We start from the raw sequence: 17,377 nt of genomic DNA, 5'->3' as shown, positions 1-17,377 counted from the left end.
AAGAAACAGTAAAATAGAAAAATCAATGAGATCAATAGAGAAAAGTCAAGGAAATAAGTTCTCTGTGAGAAGACGGATAAAACTGAGAAACCCCTAACAAGACTTGGAGGACAGGGGAAACCAGGTTATCAGGATCCACAGTGATGTTCTACAGGTATTAACAGAATAACAGGACAGATAATGAAGAGCGCCTCTATCTTAATAAATTCACAATTTACATGAAACTGACACGTTTCCTAAAAAATACAAACTACCAGAGCTCGTCCAGAGAGAAATACATGAATGGAATCTGCCCCACATCTACTGGAGGAAGAGACTGTGAGGTTAAACACCTTCCCACGCCACAGGCTGACCTGGGGACAGACATTACCAAGGTCTAGACACCTTCCCTGGTAAATTCAACAAACATCTAAGGAGGAACCCACACCAACTCCACCCCCAATCCATGCTGTGAGTCTCTGACGGTGTCAACACAAAACCAGCCAGCCAAAGAAACCACGAAAAAGGAGGAGAAGAGAGCAGTCACTAAGGTCAGCGAGAAAGACGCTGTACAAAATTTTAACAACAGAACCAACAACAGATAAAGGCGCACACGACCAAGTGGGGTTTACCCTAGGAGCCAGAGACGGCTCACTATCAGCAGATGTAATGAAGCAACTTAACAAGCTAAGGAGGGAGGTGGGAGGAATGAACCCAACAAATCCCCCCCCAAAAAATAAAAAAAAAAAATCAAACTAATTCCTGACAAACTCTCAAAAAACTAGCAATAGGAAGGAACTTCTTCAACCAGATAAAAGGCATCTATTGAAAACCTGTGGCCAACTTTGCGTTTGATGGAAAGAAGAGGTGCTTTCCCTTGAAGGTTAGGGCTGAGGCCCCTTCAGCCCTGTCCTGGAGGTTTGGCCAGGGCTGTCGGGCTCTGAGATTTGATCTGACCTCACTGGTAAGCCATTAAGTTAGCCTGGTCAGTCTCATAAATGCTGGCAGAAAATAGGAGACTCTGCGGTCAGATAGAGGCCCAGGGTTTTTGTCACCAGCAGCACAGAAGAAATGAGCCCGTGCTTAGGCAGATGGCTCGGCCCTCAGATCACACACCACATGGAGGGGTCCAAGGACGCCTGCACCCATGTGGGGTGCTCAAGGGAAGGGGCCCAGGGACGCCTGCACCTATGTGGGGTGCTCACGGGAAGGGACCCAGGGACTCACAGTCACAGATCACACCACCTCCATAGAGCTACAGAATCCACCAGAAGGCGGGCACTACTCGGTGAGTGTGGCCAGGCAGCAGGACACAACAGTAGCATGCACAGGTCAGCTGCATTTCAGATTGGACCTTAAAAACAGTACCATTTACAACAGAAGAAAAATAGGAGACGCTCAGGAATAAATACGACAGGAGACACATACTAAAAGTTACAGCAGATTACTGCTAAGAAATATGAAGACCCATATAAATGGAGAAATATTCCATTTTCTTGGGTCAGAAGACTCCATCTTATTAAGACGGCAAGGTCGATGAAATCTTAATCAGAACCCCAGCTTTACAGAGAAACCGTGATGGTCAATACTGACTGTCAACTTGATTGCCTAGGAAATCGGCAGAGCACTCTCTGGTGTGTCTGTGAGGCTGTTTCCAGGCACCAGGGACGAGTGGGCCCACACACTGAGCAGGGAGACCTGCCCTGGATGTGGGTGGCACCACCCAACAGCCAGGGAGGGGTGCACTCAGCAGAGGAAGGAGGCCGCCCACCAGCACCCGTGAGCACAGCGCTTCTGAGAAGGTGCTCCAGTCCTTCAGCCCTTGGGGGTGGACTCGCTCTCTCTCTGCAGGCTTCGAGGACTTCAGCCTGGGCAGGGCTGTGTCACTGTCCCTCTTGGTCTGAGGCCCCAGCTTCCTGAACCGAGCAACTACTGGTCTCCTGCTCTCCAGCTGCAGACGGCCACCGTGGCACGGTCCAGTCTCGGACCGTGAGAGCCACTCTCATAAGCCCCTCGGATACATGTAGTTTTTTCCTCCTGGTTCTGCTCCTCAAGGGAACCCTAACACCCAAACCGGCCTGATTCTGAAGTTCAGCAGTGATCGCAAAGGACCCAGAATCAATAAAACAATCTTTTTCTGAAAAAGAAGCACCAAGCTGGGGGACTAACCCCGCCCGATTTCAGCCACTGCCATCCACAGTGTGTGGGGGGCACAGAGAGACCCTGAGGCCAAGGGGGCCACCTCGGAGGCCAGAGTGGAGCAGCCCTGACGCGGACAGTTAGAACAGATCCAGTTCGGCGAGGGAACAGCGTCTCTCCGCACCACGGCGCTGGGCAAGCGGACGCACTGCTCAGAGAAAGGGACGAGGAGCTCGTGCCCACAGTGCTCTCTGCAGAAGGGCTCCTTTAACAAGGCTCACGCAGGCACCGGTGTGACCCAAGGCTAAGACTTCGGCTCCTCGTGGAGCAGAAGAGGCCGTGACGAGCCTGGAAAGCCCAGCACCGCAGAGAGAAAGTGGGCAGGAATCACGCGAAGCACAAAGGGTCAGTACCCAGAATGTATTTCTTTTAGAACTCTTAAAATTCACTAAGAAAACCAACAACCCTATTTTAAAAATGGGGGAAGGTCTGAACTAACACTCACTGAAGACACGTAGTGGTAATAGAGAAACTAAAAGACGTCCACTTCTTCAGTCCTCAGGAGAACGCAAACGAAAGCCACCATGAAAAGCATCACAGAGACATCAGAGTGACTGGAATCACAGGACCGGCCTCACCAGCACCCGGGAGCACGGGGAGGAACAGCGCTCCACGTTGCAGGTGCAGGTGGGCAGAACCCTCCCTGGAAAAGAGGCTGACACTCAATGAGCTAAGCACCCAGGGCAGAGTCCACCATGGCGCCCAAGGGGCTCCCCCAGGGGAAAAGAAAGCACCCTCCAAAGACTCAACGTAAGCATTCGGAGCAGCAGCATCTGTCACTCGCTACCAGAAACAAACCCACGTCCCACCAGGAGAGAGGCCCCACCTACCGCCAGGAGCCACAGCGGAGCAGCCTCAGCCATGTGGGACCCGGAACAAGACAGGTCTCAACATGCCACGGGAGTGGGAGGGCAGACAGGCCGCAGACCCCCGTGAGAGCACAGGGAACCGCTGCAGATGGGCTGCCAAGGTGCAGGAGGCCCTCGGGGCCACGGCTGGACTCGCGACCTCACTGTGGCAACCATTTCATGGTGTACTGTGCATGGGTACTTGTGTCGAAGGCCATCGAAGGCCATCGGATTTTGCACTTCGATGCAGTGACTTATAGCTCAACAAAGCTGGGTTCTGTAAATCTCATCTTTTAAAAATTTTTTTTTTTTTTTTAGTTGTAGTTGGACACAACACCTTTATTTTATCTTTATGGGGTGCTGAGGATGGAGCCCAGTGCCTCACACGTGCTAGGCAAGTGCTCTACCACTGAGCCACATCCCCAGCCCTAAATCTAATTCATCACACTAAAAAACGTTATGTGCCACTCTTCTCCAGGAAAAGCCTTCCATAGTACGTGAACTTTGAGTGTGAAGATCTGCCGTAGAAAGCCTCTAAGGAGTAGGACTCTCACGTTCCTACAGTCAGCTAACAGAGCGAATTGGATAGTTTCAGTTATCCACTTCCTTATCAGAACCACTCCCCCACTGCTCGCACACAGCCTCTGTGGAGCCCTCACTCTGAGAAGCCCACTTTCCCTGATCTTGTTTTCCTACCATCTCAAGAAGCCTTCAATAGTGAAAGCAAAGGGTTTCCGGAATCCGGACTAGGTCATGACCTTTGTGGCCGGCTCCTGCCACTCACACCCACCTGGGCTGGCCTGTTGCAGAAGACGCCATGGATCTCCAGGTAGCTGAAGGTGAGCTCCAGCTGCAGGGGGAGAGAAGGGGAAACCTGTAAGGAGGGCTTAACACACATTACTCAAAGTAAAGTGCTGTAATCAGAGACCATTCCAGGGCAAAGAACCTTTTAGGCATCTTCTGAGGGCGAACTGGCTTAATATTTCCATTCAGCAAGAAAGGGGCATGATTTATCATATTTCGGCAGAAACATCATTTCTCTTATTAAAGGGTTGAGAGGAAGTTGCTCACTTCATCCAGGGACAAACCCAAGGGGAAGCTTTCACAATCCACTACTGACTCCTTGAGAAATGCTCACACAACATGAATCATCTTTTCCCTTTCAGCTTCAAAATGTTGCTTTGGAAAGTCACAGAAGGGAAGCCTGGGGACGTAGCTCAGGGGCACGGCGCTAGCCTAGCATGTGAGGGACAAAAAGGAGACAGGAAGTCACATGAGGACACAGTCCCTGCTGCATGTCCCCACATTCTAAACGCTGTGTGACGCTCTGAGCACCTACAGGACTCTCTTCCCCTGTCTTCCACCCACACTCATATATAGAGGTCAGTCAGGATGAAGAACCCTTGGGTACAGTGGCCCACGGAGAGGGTAGAAGCATGCAGATGCCACCCCACGAGTCCCATCTGGGAGGCATGTGGCACCACAGTCACCAGAAGGCAAGTCCAGAGCAGAAGTTCATGCTCTGCAGCTAAAGTTCAAGACACATGAGGAGCAGGGCTGGGGACGAGGAGAGAACCCAGTCTCTCATTATTCACTGAGTTGCTGATGAACATTTATGAAAAGCCTACTGTGTGCCTGCACTGGACATGGGAAGAGGAATGAGACGTGCACCTTGTTCTCCAGGACTTAAGTGCATCCCCACAGGCACGTATTTTACAACATCCAATTACAGCAGGAGTCTTCTTACCTGTCATTGCCAAGATAGAGCCTGGATTGGGTTTTGAAAAGTCATTTAAATCAGGGAATGGCTTTGTAAAAAGAACACATACCTACCTTTGATATTTTAATATAAAACTTATAAACATACTTTCATAGCCTGCTCTTCTGAGCAGGGCCAAAGGTTTTCTTTGCATTAAGCCCACCAGCGGACCCTCAAGGGGCCTCTCTGAGTCACCCCAATTCTGGGCTTCCAATCTCCATTATTCAGGTCTCATCGGAAATGGAGAAGTCAAAGATGCTTGCAAAGCAACCGGAGGGCAGAAGTTTCCTAGATAATCATGCTTCTCATTCTCTCCCCAAACAGTGGTCTGAGACAGCAATTTTTTCTAAGTAACTAGCTGTATTAACACTCACTGTTTGATAGCACCCTCTCCTTTTGCACTCAGACTTCACTGCAATGTAAAATATCCCATTAAAAACATTCTGATGTAGCTGCTATAAGCAGGTTTGGGAGTGAACAGCTGACCCTCAGTGGGCATTTCATTCAACGGGTGGGAGCAGGTGCAGACAGGCTTGCTGTCTCACTGCCCATCAGCAATGACAGCAGCCAGCAGCAGTGACCTCTCCAGGGGCAGAGATGCGCACCTTTGGTCAATTTGGCTTAGTGAGGTTAATTAGAGGGCAGTTAAGATGCTCCACCTTACCCCAGGGATTTTCAGGGACAGAGAAGCGCTGGGGAGCCAGGAAAGACTGGTGGCATTTCAGCTGGGTCCCAGAGAATGACTCAAAGATGACTTCAGGTTTGTTAAGCAAACAAAGGGAAGAGAAGTTCCGGCAGAAGAAAAAGAATTTGCAACGACACAGAGGTACCAGGAGGAACCAGGGAAGCAGAAAGTTAAAGGAGTGGGCCCTGCAGCATGGACCAGCAGCGGGGGATGCCTGCCCAGGGTATGGACAGCCAGGACCCTGGGTCCTTCTCAGGACTGCAGAGGGAGTGAGTCTCTGAGACACCCCCAAAGGCATCTATGCAAGTTCAAATCAGCCTCTCTGATCTCATCTGTGGCTTTTGATCAGGCTTTTGCTCCTAGCCCCCAAAACTGATTCTCTGTCCACTCCAGCTCACCCCGAGTCTGAGGAAGGTCAGTGCATTAGAATCACAGGCAGGAGCGGGAGGAAGACGAGTCAGGAAGTGGGGATAGAGGCAAGCTGCCCGAGTACCTTCCTAAGACAGCTCCACGTGTCAAGCCTGGTTGGAACCTCCCCCCCCCCCCGCGCCCCCAAGACTGAAGGAAATAAGAGCAGACTTGAAATAGGGGAAACCAAGCCCCAGCAGAGAGGAAGCGCCCAGGGCACGGAGCAGGAGACACCCACCACGGTCCCTGGGACGCCTTCAGCAAAGAGAAGAGAAGGGAGTGAAGAGATCCGCAGCACCTTCAGGGGCCTGGGGGCGGGGGGCACAGGAAACAAGAGTGCCGAGCGTGTGCGTGTGCGCGCGCATGTGCGTGTGTGTGCGCATGTGCGTGTGTGTGCGCGCGTACATGTGTGTGTGCATGTGTTTGTGTACGTGTGTGTGCGTGTGTGTTTGTGTACATGTGTGTGTGCATGTGCATGCGTACATGTGTGTGCGTGTTTGTGTACATGTGTGTGTGTGCGTGTATGTGCAAGTGTGTTTGTGTACATGTGTGTGTGCATGTGCATGCGTACGTGTGTGCGTGTGTGTGCGTGTGTTTGTGTACATGTGTGCGTGTGTGTGCGTGTGTTTGTGTACATGTGTGTGCATGTGCATGCGTACGTGTGTGCGTGTGTGTGCGTGTTTGTGTGCATGTGTGTGTGTACATGTGTGTGTGCATGTGCATGCGTACGTGTGTGCGTGTGTGTGCATGTGTTTGTGTGCATGTGCGTGTGTGTGTGTACATGTGTGTGTGCATGTGCATGCGTACGTGTGTGCGTGTGTGTGCGTGTGTTTGTGTGCATGTGCGTGTGTGCGCGTGTGTGTGTACATGTGTGCGTGCATGCGTACGTGTGTGCGTGTGTGTGTGCGTGTGTACCATGCACTGGGCCGTGTGGGCAGGGCCTGCGGACGCTTACCTTGGTGGGGATGCGCGCGGTCAGGAGGAAGGCTCTGCAGGACGTGAGCACCTGAAACACAGAAGCAGCATGGTCAGCACGCACGCCGGAGGGGGCCGGGAGGCCTGGGGTCGCCCACGCCAGAGCTGGAGGCTTGCCCTGACAACCAGAAGAGCAAAGGCCCTGGACCAGCGTCCACAGGGGACAAATCCTCCACAAAATCTCCAGATGAGAAGTCAGCCCGTGGCCAAAGGAGCAATGGGCCACTTCAGGTGACCACCCAGACGGGTGTCCCACGAGTGGTCAGGAGGCCATCCCATCACCCACAGACCTCCTAGAGAAGCCGGCATTCTTCCACACATCCCCAGCTCCAGCGCCACTCCCACGCTCCCCCGAGGCTCCAGCCGACACACGTTCACCTAACACGGTGGAAACGGCGGGCGGGGTCTCCAGGAGCCTGCCCGGCCGTCTCCCTGCGGCACTTGCTCAGCCCCAGAGAGGACACTGATTAGGGCTTCCTTCCTATCCTGGCCGGTAACATCCTTCCATCCATCTGGTCCCACACGCCCTGGGCCCTCTTGACATTTTCCAAGGAACTTCCCTGTCATAAATCCCTACTTCGTAAGAGACCTGTGTGCTAAGAACAAACCCCGCACGACTGCGTGAGTCACTGAGCCCTCAAGTGGTTGGAGGACTTCTCCAAAGTCACATGGCTTTACCTAGACACAACCCAAGGCTCCAACTGCTAATCAGGGCCAGGTGACCCAGCAGGTGTGCCTGGATGGCCTGCTCCAGTCTCCAGACCCGAAACAAAAGCTACGTTCTCTTCTATAAAATCTGCTGTCCCTGTTGTTGAAAATCTACTAAGAGACAGATGAGGAGCAGGGGGTCAGGCAGCGGGGAGGGCACGGGACGCACAGCCCAGTTCAAGACCTTCCCCTGAATGCCAGCATCGGGCCACTCACAGCACAGACTTGTGTCATTGGCACTATTTGGCTTTAGAAGTGACTCTTGCTAAGAAGTGGATCACGGGGCTGGGGATGTGGCTCAAGAGGTAGCGCACTCGCCAGGCAGGCGTGCGGCCCGGGTTCGATCCTCAGCACCACATACAAACCAAGATGTTGTGTCCGCCACTAAAAAATAAATATTAAAAAAAAAATTCTCTCTCCTCTCTCTCTCTTTTTCTCCCTCTCCCCGCCCCTCTCTCTCTCTCTTAAAAAAAAAAAAGAAGAAGAAGAAAATGACTACTAACAGTGAAGAACGAGACTCTCCATCTGTGACCACCACAACCAAGAGCCAATCCCTGCTCTTCCCCTAAGCAAGAATCCTTGCTTTCTACCAAGACCCTCGAGGCCAGGAATGAAGCAGCACCGGAGGGGGCGCAGGCCAGGGAGGCAGAGAGGGAGCCGAGGAGCACGCAGGCAGGTGGGCGGGCGTCAGGCAGCTGAGCGCAGCAGCACTGCCTGCAGAACTTAGAGGACATTCTCAGGACAGACCACGGCTCAAAAGCACTAAGCATTTCAAACAATGTACCAGGAAGCATCAGCCCAAGAGCAGGCACTTGAGCAGGGTGCCCTGTGCCACCCAGGCTGCAGGACGTGTCCCTTGGTATAGCCTCCACTCGCTGAGTGACCCCACGTGCCACGAGCAGACGCCTTTGACCACACAGACACACACAGTCTCATGAAAGCCACGTTCAAGCAACACCCCCATTTTATAGAGCAACCAGCTGAGACTCAGCAGTGACACTCACTCAAGGTCACACAATCAGGGCAGGGAACAGGATTCACTGGGGCCACCTGTTAACCCCAAAGCGGAGGTTCTTGATGACGGGGCCAGGTGGACACATTACCACACCTGCCTCCGCATGCTCTGCCCCTGGCACGTCACTGGAGCTGGGCGAAGATGTCACAGCCCAGAGCAGGCCACACCAGAAAGACCCACAGGCTCAAGGCTGCCCTCCTCAACAGCCCAACAGCGAAATTCTGAAATTGTCTTCCCAAATACAAAGTGCCCTGAACCTTCTGCCCCCTGTACCAAGCCGCCCTTGGTAGGGCAGCAGTAGGCAGGCAGCTGGGAGTCAGAGGCCCTTTCAGAAAGGGCTGGGGGTGTTTTGTTGCATGAGACACAGGCTCAGTAGGGGGCATCCAAGTCAGAAGAGCAATGACAGTGACGAGAAGGCGTTCAGACAGGGACAGAACAGGCAGCAGAGACCCCCAGGCCCTGGGCACAGGTCCGGTGAGCAGGTTGCCATCGACACTTGTCGTGGAACCAGGACTCATCTGCCAGGAAGAAGGTGTCTTCCCAGAAGGAGCCCATGCTCCACAGAGGATCTGGGGTCCCCTCCTTCAGTCGCCCCAGGACGTGCCCCTCTTTCAAGCCCAGCTCCTCGCCCAGGCTCATGCTCACGACTCTCCCTCCTCAGTCACAAGGAGGCACAGTCGTCAGACTCCCAGGGCTGCTACCTGCATGGTCCTCCTGAGAACCCCAAGTCCACAGAATCTCTGGACAGAATTTCAATAACAGCCACATGGTAAAACTCATCTGCCAGACAGGTTCCAATGCCACCTGACCAAGCCCTGGATCCCGGGGTGGCAGCTGAGAGCAGGTCCAGAGAAACCGCCTCCCAGGGAGCTCGGGCAGAGCCAGGACCAGAAGCTGGACTCCTCGCTGCAGCCCACGCGCTCCACTCTCACCCGCATCAGCAGTGAGGGGCAACGCCAAAAGCCCAGGCAGGAACCTGTAGGCCCTTCAGTGTTCAGAAAAATGTCTTCAGCTCTGGGAACACCCCTCCAAAGTGGAATTCATCGTGCAGCGTCCAGGATCATCTGCGAGCTAATTCCTGCCCTGAGCTGTTTGGATGCTGTGTCGGTCACCTGACTCAACCCACGTGGGAGCCCTTCAGGGAACGGGACTGTCCCATTCTAGGATGGCGAAACGGAGGCACGTGGAGAATGTCACTTGGCAGAGCTGGGATTCCAACCTGGAGGGTCCGGCTCAGGAGGTGGCACTCCGGCTCTCAGACGTCTCCAAGAACCAGATCCCTCAATGATCTGCACACAGGGGAACGAGGACAGGTCAAGGAACTCTGCAGCCTCAGAGTGCAGACAGGTGAGAGGACTCAATGGGATGTGGGGCCCTGGGGAATCACAAGAAAAGGCCACCCCACTGGCCGTCCTGCCTGTTTGCCTCGGTCCCCAGCCAGTGTGTGTCTCATCTTACATCTGTCCAAGTCACTCTGCACACACACCTCTCAGCCAGTCGTGTTCCTCCTCTCTGGCTCCTCCCGCCTTCTGGGACCCGCTCAAAGGGACCAGCTCTCTGCTGTCGCCGTCAGCACCCCCGCCACGTGCCATCTCTTCCTGCGGCGGGTGCCCTCCGCTGCCTGTGTCCTCTACAGGAATCACTTGGGAACATGGATTTTATTTACACCTGTTGAAAAGCAGACACCACCACAGCGACTCTGCACCCGGCAAGTGTCACATCGGACATGAACAGACCACAGGAGAAAGAGGAGCAGACACCGCTCCCATTGTCACACAACGCGCACTCGGGTAATTAAATGATTACAAGGTCACCATGTGACTCTGACCGACAGGCCTAAAAATCGAATTCCAAAAACACGCACTGAACAGCTGGCATAGGGCAGCGGCGGCTCAGGGGACACACATGCTGCCCTCCCCACCCCCGGCAGGAAGGGTCGCAGGATCCACTGTCCTCTTAGCACTGCCACCACAGGGGACTTCTGGGACTCTAACTGGGCTCAGTATGCTTGGGCTCAGTATGCTTAAAAGAAAGAGGCGGACAGAGCATTCCGTGGCGTCCCCTCTGTGTAAGGCCAGGTTCCACACCACGTGCAGACACCTGACGCTCCAGTGGTGGCCTCTGCCTTCACCCTGACCCCAGCGGGGCTCGTGATGGGGCCCCTGTGTCAACCCTCTACAGGGGGTGTAGGCACACGGCGTGCTGAGCGGGGCTCCTGCCAACGTAATTTGTTTGAAAAGAGACACATCCTGAGGGAGTGCAGCTCTGGAAGGCAGCAGATAAGCTGCAAAGGCCTGGTGCTGGCTGGTCCCCACTTCTGGCAGCCAGCTAGGTTCCCCAGAGGCACAGGACGGGTGTTAGAAAACGTGTAACAAGGTGGGAGTGAAATCGGGGTTCTGCGGAGTCGGCCCACCCTTCCCAGGACCCTCCCCACCCACCAGGAAGCACATGGCAATGTTCTCCAGCAAGAGCGAAAACTCCAAGGGCCGCTGCTTCACAGAGCCGTGCCTGTGGACGGCTCGGTGGACACACACTGAGTTGATCAGGGGGCCGCGCTCCCTGCTGGCTACACAGCCACGGCAGACCTGCCCCCTCAGCGGAGCCGCCAGGTAGCAGGCACTTCTACTGTAGAGCAAGGGAGTGTTCCATTTGCCCAGGACACCGGAGCCTCAGCACTGAGAATCTTCACCCCAGCAGCCCAGGGCTCCTGGGTGGCCACCTGCTTGGGTGTGCTGGACTTAAATTCTGGCCCTGCCACCTCCCAGATGGAGAGCTGACAGAGTGGGCTAACCTCTAGCAGATCGCAGGCCGAGACCAGCAAACTGGGAAGCCTCCGACAAGGGTGTGCAGGGCCTCCTCGGCTGGACCAAGCCAGGCTGGGCACCTGAGTAAAAGACACCTGTAGCTTCAACCCCAACCCAGCACCCGGATGCTGTGCTCAGCACCAGCCTGGACTAGAACCTAATAAGAGCGAGCCCCTTTGACTTGGATTCACAAAGTAAAATTACGTAGCTATAACTCCTAGACTTTTAAATAATGGTTTTTGTCAACAGCAAACAAAACCAAAAAGATACTAGGGCATCTCCTGAGGAGAAACTTTCAGCTCCACACTCATGCTTGGCCTTGAAGGGGAAGGATTTTCTTACAAAGTTTAAAAAAGCCACAAAAAAAAAAAAAAAAACACCTGGGGTGTCAGAGGAAGTGTGTGTTTGGCCAAGGAGCCTCCACCCCAGGGGCAAAGCCACCCCTGCCCTCCTGGGAAGGCCTCAGCACGCCAGCCCAGGCCCGCCCTGGCAACGCACGCCCTCTCCCTCCTACTGAAGTGCAAGCTGCAGCCCAGTTCCCCCAACAGGTCTCCATTCAACTTTTAACTTCAAACACTCACTTTGAAACATTTATAAAAACCCTTTGTAATGCTCAAACTCACAGTTTAGCAGAGAAGCCTGAACTTTCTTATGGAGAATGTAGGTCTGGGTTGGCCGCAGAATCCCCTCCTTGCACCTTTATTAAAAACCGAAACGAGTGCCTGCTTCAGCGTCTCCCAGCCTGAGGCCCGAGGCTGCGCAGGCCACCCGTGAGCCCTGCGACACGCCTTCCGTGCAGACCCCGGGAGCACCTTTCCTTGAAAAGTGGGCCCCGCCAAACATTCAACAAATGGTGCCATGACCCCGGCATGTTCTCTAATTTACAAGCAAACTAAATGATGAATGCCACTTCATACACTGCCCGCTTTCAAACTCCCAGCTCCACGTGTGACAGGGCCATCGATCCAACTCAAACACACCAGGTGAGGGACAGGCAGGCGGCCAGGCTCATTATCACCCGAGTGAGTTACGAGTGACAGACTCGGAGGGACTTGTGCAAGGTCACACTGGAAGTGGAGAGAATAAAATCTCTGTCTTGGCTGTGAGCCTCCTAACAACACACAGCCGCGATGACCGACGTCCTTTCTGGCCAATGCACAAAGACAGACACTACCCCAGAGGAATGCGGGACGTGCATTGTTAGCGCACTCCCTGGCCCCAAGCACCACACCGGATGGGCAGCCGTGGGCGCACTGCCACACTGGGGGTGCCCCGGAATATGCCCTGCCGTCCAGTGAGGGTCCGGAAGCTACAGCCCACGGACCGAATCCAGCCCCTGCCTGGTCCTGAAAATAAAGTCTGGCTGAAGCCCGGCCACAGCCCCTCGTCCACTGCCTGTCCTGCTCCCGCACACAGCCCAGGGCTCAGCAGACGTGTCACAAGGCCTACAGCACTAACCAGAAAGGGCTGTCTCAGGGATGGAGGGCAGACCTTGGGGCCGATTACCTGGGTTTGGCCCAGGCTTCAGCATTCACGCCCTACATGACCCAGGGCAAACCACGGAACCTTCTCTGCCTCGGTTTCCTCCTCTGACACTAACAGAAACGCCGGCACCCAGCTTCAGAGCTGCGGGGCTAACTCCCTCATCTTCTGTGCAGTGCTCACCAAGAGCCTGCACCTGGGGTCAGCTGTGCAATGGCCACTGTCCTTGCTTCTGTGTTTGTACTAGTGTTAAACTGGAAAGGGGTGTCTGGATTGGACCCGAGTGAAGCAGCCAGCTGAGTGACGAAACCCTGAACAAGGCCCAGCCTCTGCGGGCCTAAAGCGGCTGGCGCAGGCCTCCATGCTCCTGTCCTATGCTCGGGATTCTCCCTGATCCAAGGCCATCCTCCTCTTTGGCTCCAGGGGGTTTCTAGGGTGACAAGGCCCTGGTAAATGTTGCTGAAAGGACCCGAGCCGGCCAGGTCCCTGCTCTCTAGAACAACAGATGCTCGCGCCAGGGGACGGGAAGCCACGGTGGCCGGTTTTCCGTGCCAGTGCCTAGCACAGGGGGTGTTCATGCACTGACACCTGTGCAAATCCATTTCTTCTCACCTGGTTATTTCCTGCAGAAACGGGACGGGTACCCACAGTTCAGAGCGGGTCGCGTCGTCCTTATTGCAACCTTGGGAAGCATTATCAAAGCAGGAGAGAAGCACACCTCATTTTTCCCACAGCTACTTCACAGCATCCTCTGTTTGAATGTCACTACATATGGGAGCCTCTTCAAAATACCAGCTGAGAGGAAATCCTGGAATCTGCCACACCTGCTCTTTGAAAACGTTACCCTCGTAAGGCCAGAGCAAGGAGACGGGGTTCTTACAGACAAGGCTCCCGTGACAGCTTGCAAGCAGCAGTGGCCTTCTTCAAACAGCGGGTGACTAAGTCCTAAGAGCTGTCAGGGGCCATGAGAGAAGACGAGTCGGACCCCCGGCTCAGTCCCACAGCACCAGGTTTCACAATGCCAGACCCCACAGCCCTGGGTGAGCCTGGGTGGCAGGTTACAGCACGCCCCCCATCATCGCAGCCATATCTGTCTGAAGTCAATTCACAAACAGGAGAGGCACGATTGTTCAAGGAATACCAAAAAAGCACAACAGGATTTCAGCCTTGACACTGACCACCAATGCACGCCGTGCTGCTGCCCACCACCCTCTGTGAGCCAAGGGATGCTGGGCAGGTAAGTCACTTCAAGTCTCCAAGCCCCAGTCTCCTCACTTCCAAGTTGGGGACACAGGTATCCCAACACGAGAACCAGAGATGACCTACTGTGCGCTCATCTGTGAGGACACTGGTGTCCAAGGAGCCCTTACAAGTGAACTCGGACAGAAGGCAGCTCTGCAGGACCCACAGGGAAGAAAGACCAGGCCCGTCCGAGGTATGGGCCAACACGCCAGTCAGAAACAGCCACGCCCTGAGGCCAGCTCCTCTCGGATCTGTCCAGCACACACCGTCTCCAGCATGTGGCCGGGGTCAGCGAGGGGAGCCTCTCTAAGACTGGAAGGGACGCTCCATTCCCACTCGGGGCTCTGGCGTGAAGGAACCACAGGCCTTGGACACAGACCAATCTAGATGCACTTGCCAAATCCCCACGATCTTTACTAACTACCCAACCTCTCTGAATCCTACCTGTGTCACCTCGAAGTGAACTCCAGGACAGCGGCAAGGATCAGATGGGGTGTGTAAAGGGCCTGGCACTACGTCGCTCACACCTGTACACACTCCAAACTTGATTCACAGACGATGCTCAGACTGACTGAAAACCTCCCTAGCCACCCCACTCTGTCACCCAGGGACGATGGAGGCTGCACTCGGTCACCCAGGCACTGGCTTTGGGAGCTGGACAGCCTGGCTGGAGTCCAGCTCCACCACTCACAGGCACGGCTGACCAGGGAGGCCTCCCTGCGCCTCCCTCCGTGGTCTGTGAAGTAAGGGACACTTACCTCACCGAGGGTGAAATCAAGATCACGCCAGGTCACCCACACAGGGTGCTGGAACAGCACTGGCTCTGCCACACACCCCGGAGGCTTGACCTTCTTGTCCACTCAACACACCCTGGGCCTGTAATGGCTTGAAACTGCGCCAACTCGAGGGTTCTCCTTAGTGTGTTTTTTCTGCAGGGCTGAGTACCAGACCCAGGCCTCAGGCCGACAGGCAGGCGCCCTCCTCAGCTACACGCCAGCCACCTCTGGGACTGCCATTCAGGCACCAGCTCTCGGCCCTCTCCTCCGAGGCTGATACACAGGACACGGGGCGGGCATCACTTAGAAGCTGGTTAGAAATGCAGAATCTGAGGCCCCCGCCAGACCTGGTGAGTGAGAATCTGCATCTCACTGAGATCCCCCGGGGTCCCTGTGTGTGTCACAGCTAGAGAAGCCACAGAGGCCCTGGAAACGGATTCCTCACTCGGCTCCTCCCACCCTCGGCTCCCTGTCCCCTGGCAGCACGTCTCCCCCAGCCTCCCTGTCCATCAGCACCAGCTACCTTCGCCCCACCAAACCCGGGCTGAAACCCCTCCTCCCTGGTCCACACCCTCCACCCGCGTGTCTGCCCTCTCACTTCCCACGGACAGCCGCAGCCCTGGCCGAGCCCAGCTGGCTGCCCGTCCCAGACCTCCTCCCAGGCTCAAGAGCAGCCGGAGGACAAGGTCACCCGGCCAGCTGGCCCCTCCCCGTGCCCCTGGGAGGATGACTTAGCCGCCGACTTCAGAGAAACAGAAGTTACCAGAGAGGCTCCACTTGCCGTCCACTCCAAGCCTCCACAGCTGCCTGCACGTCCACTGAAGGGCTGGGGGCCGGGAACCCTGCCCTCACCTGGGCCCTGGCCACTGCAGGAACAGGGAGCAACCAAACGCACTCCTCCTCCAAAGAGAGACGAGTACATCTAGACTCGATCCTTGGAGCCTACACAACTCTTACTGTCCCCTCCAATCCCCTCTCCCTTTGAGCACAACTTCCCAACAAAAAGGATTAAACTCAGGGTCTTTATTTTCTCACGTCAAATTCACTCGTGATGCTCAGACCTGGCTTCTGACCCACAGCTCCATTTCCTTTGCCGAGGTCCCCCTCATCTTGTCTGCTAAATGCACTGTATGCCTTTTAGCATCCTCTAGCTAGGTTTCTCTGTAGCGCTGGGCACAGCCCTTCAAGCTTGACACTGTCTTTCCCACAGGTGTGCACCCCTCGGTCATCTCTGGTTGCATGTCCACTCCCAGCTGTCTCCACTCCCACAACCTCCATCAGTCGCACGTATCCCCTGTTCACACACAGACCGACCTCTCTCGGAACATCAGATCTAACTACCTGGTCTGCACATCTCTCCAACCTGTAAACTCTGAATATCAACGACTAAACTCGAGGTCTTTCTTCCAGGACCTGTCCCTCCTCCAAGCCCCTGCTCAGTGACAAACACAGCCATCCAAAGTTTCTCTAGCCCAGAATCCAGGCACTGTCCCCTCCACCCCCTGTCTGGAGACCTCCAAGTGCAGGCAGCCTGCCTACCTACACACGTCTCATGTGCACCCTCGTCACCTCCTGGTCCAGTTCAGGGAGCCTTCCACAGATGCCCTCGGTCCCTCAAGTCAATTGCCTATGAAAGACCTAAACCTGACCTTCAAGAGACCCACATGGAGTCAGGTCCCTTCTCTGCTGGCCCACTGGGCCCTGCCTGCCCCCTGAGCCACACCACACCCCGGCCACACTGGATGCAAGTGAGGGGTAGGCCTCCCATGGCGAGGGCTCGTGCCCAGCCGGTCCATCCAAAGCATCCCATCCAAAGCTGTCCTTTCCCCGCTAGCTGGACCCAGCCCCCGAGTCCGCCTTCAGGTCCCACCTGGGACTTCAAGTCCAGTGCCTCGCTTTCCCTGTCACGCTCTCACCCTCTTCCTCACAAACACATATGGTCATTTCAATTATTCGTGGGATCCTACTCTTCATACCCACCAACCCCATCAGACGGCAAGGTGCCTGGGAGTCCCACCTCTGCCCTGTTCAGAGCTCTGTTCCTCAGGGCCCAGTGCAGTGCCCAGCACAAGGCTGGTGCCCTGTACCTGCTGAGCGAGTGAACACAGCCTTGCCATTCTTCCAGTGTCCACTGAGAACTCTCAGGACTCTAGGAGGCCATAGGTGCTCCGATCTGCGAAGCCGATCATCAGCTTCAGTTCTGCCTGCTTCGCCTGCTGCCTCTCGGTGACTGACACATCCTTCCTCTTCCCTTAGTGGTCACATCCTAAAAGGAAAGTACCTAAAAACCCGTCGTGTGCAGATTACCTCGACCTGCTTCAAACCAATCACCACCTAACTCCCAACTCCCCTGCCAAGATATAGAATGAAGAAAAGATAAGCTACCGGAGCAAAGGTGTACAAGTGCCACCTGCCGACCTCCTGCCCTTGCCTACTGGGTCCCAAGAATGAGCCCTTTAGTTACAGGAGGACGGCTCCAGCTCTCCCCTTCTGCAGC

General features: G+C 55.0%; 1 protein-coding gene across 2 annotated transcripts in view; it reads right to left on the bottom strand.

Annotated features, from left to right (window-relative positions):
* Carmil1 (capping protein regulator and myosin 1 linker 1) overlaps positions 1–17,377 on the bottom strand; it is a 236,655-nt gene that overhangs the window by 134,751 nt on the left and 84,527 nt on the right. The window contains exons 3-4 of one of the 2 annotated variants that reach the window (XM_027948328.3): positions 6,834–6,884; positions 3,817–3,876 (exon numbers count right to left, since the gene is read on the bottom strand). The exons of the other annotated variant lie outside the window; for it this stretch is intronic. Coding sequence (XP_027804129.2) covers positions 3,817–3,876; positions 6,834–6,884 — 111 coding nt within the window. The remainder of the gene's footprint in view (positions 1–3,816; positions 3,877–6,833; positions 6,885–17,377) is intronic. 2 annotated transcript variants of the gene reach the window in all.

Source organism: Marmota flaviventris, chromosome 6 (genome assembly GCF_047511675.1).
Source record: "Marmota flaviventris isolate mMarFla1 chromosome 6, mMarFla1.hap1, whole genome shotgun sequence".
NCBI classification, from domain to species: domain Eukaryota; kingdom Metazoa; phylum Chordata; class Mammalia; order Rodentia; family Sciuridae; genus Marmota; species Marmota flaviventris.
Note: the sequence above shows the minus strand (reverse complement) of the source record. Positions and strands in the feature narration are given on the sequence as shown.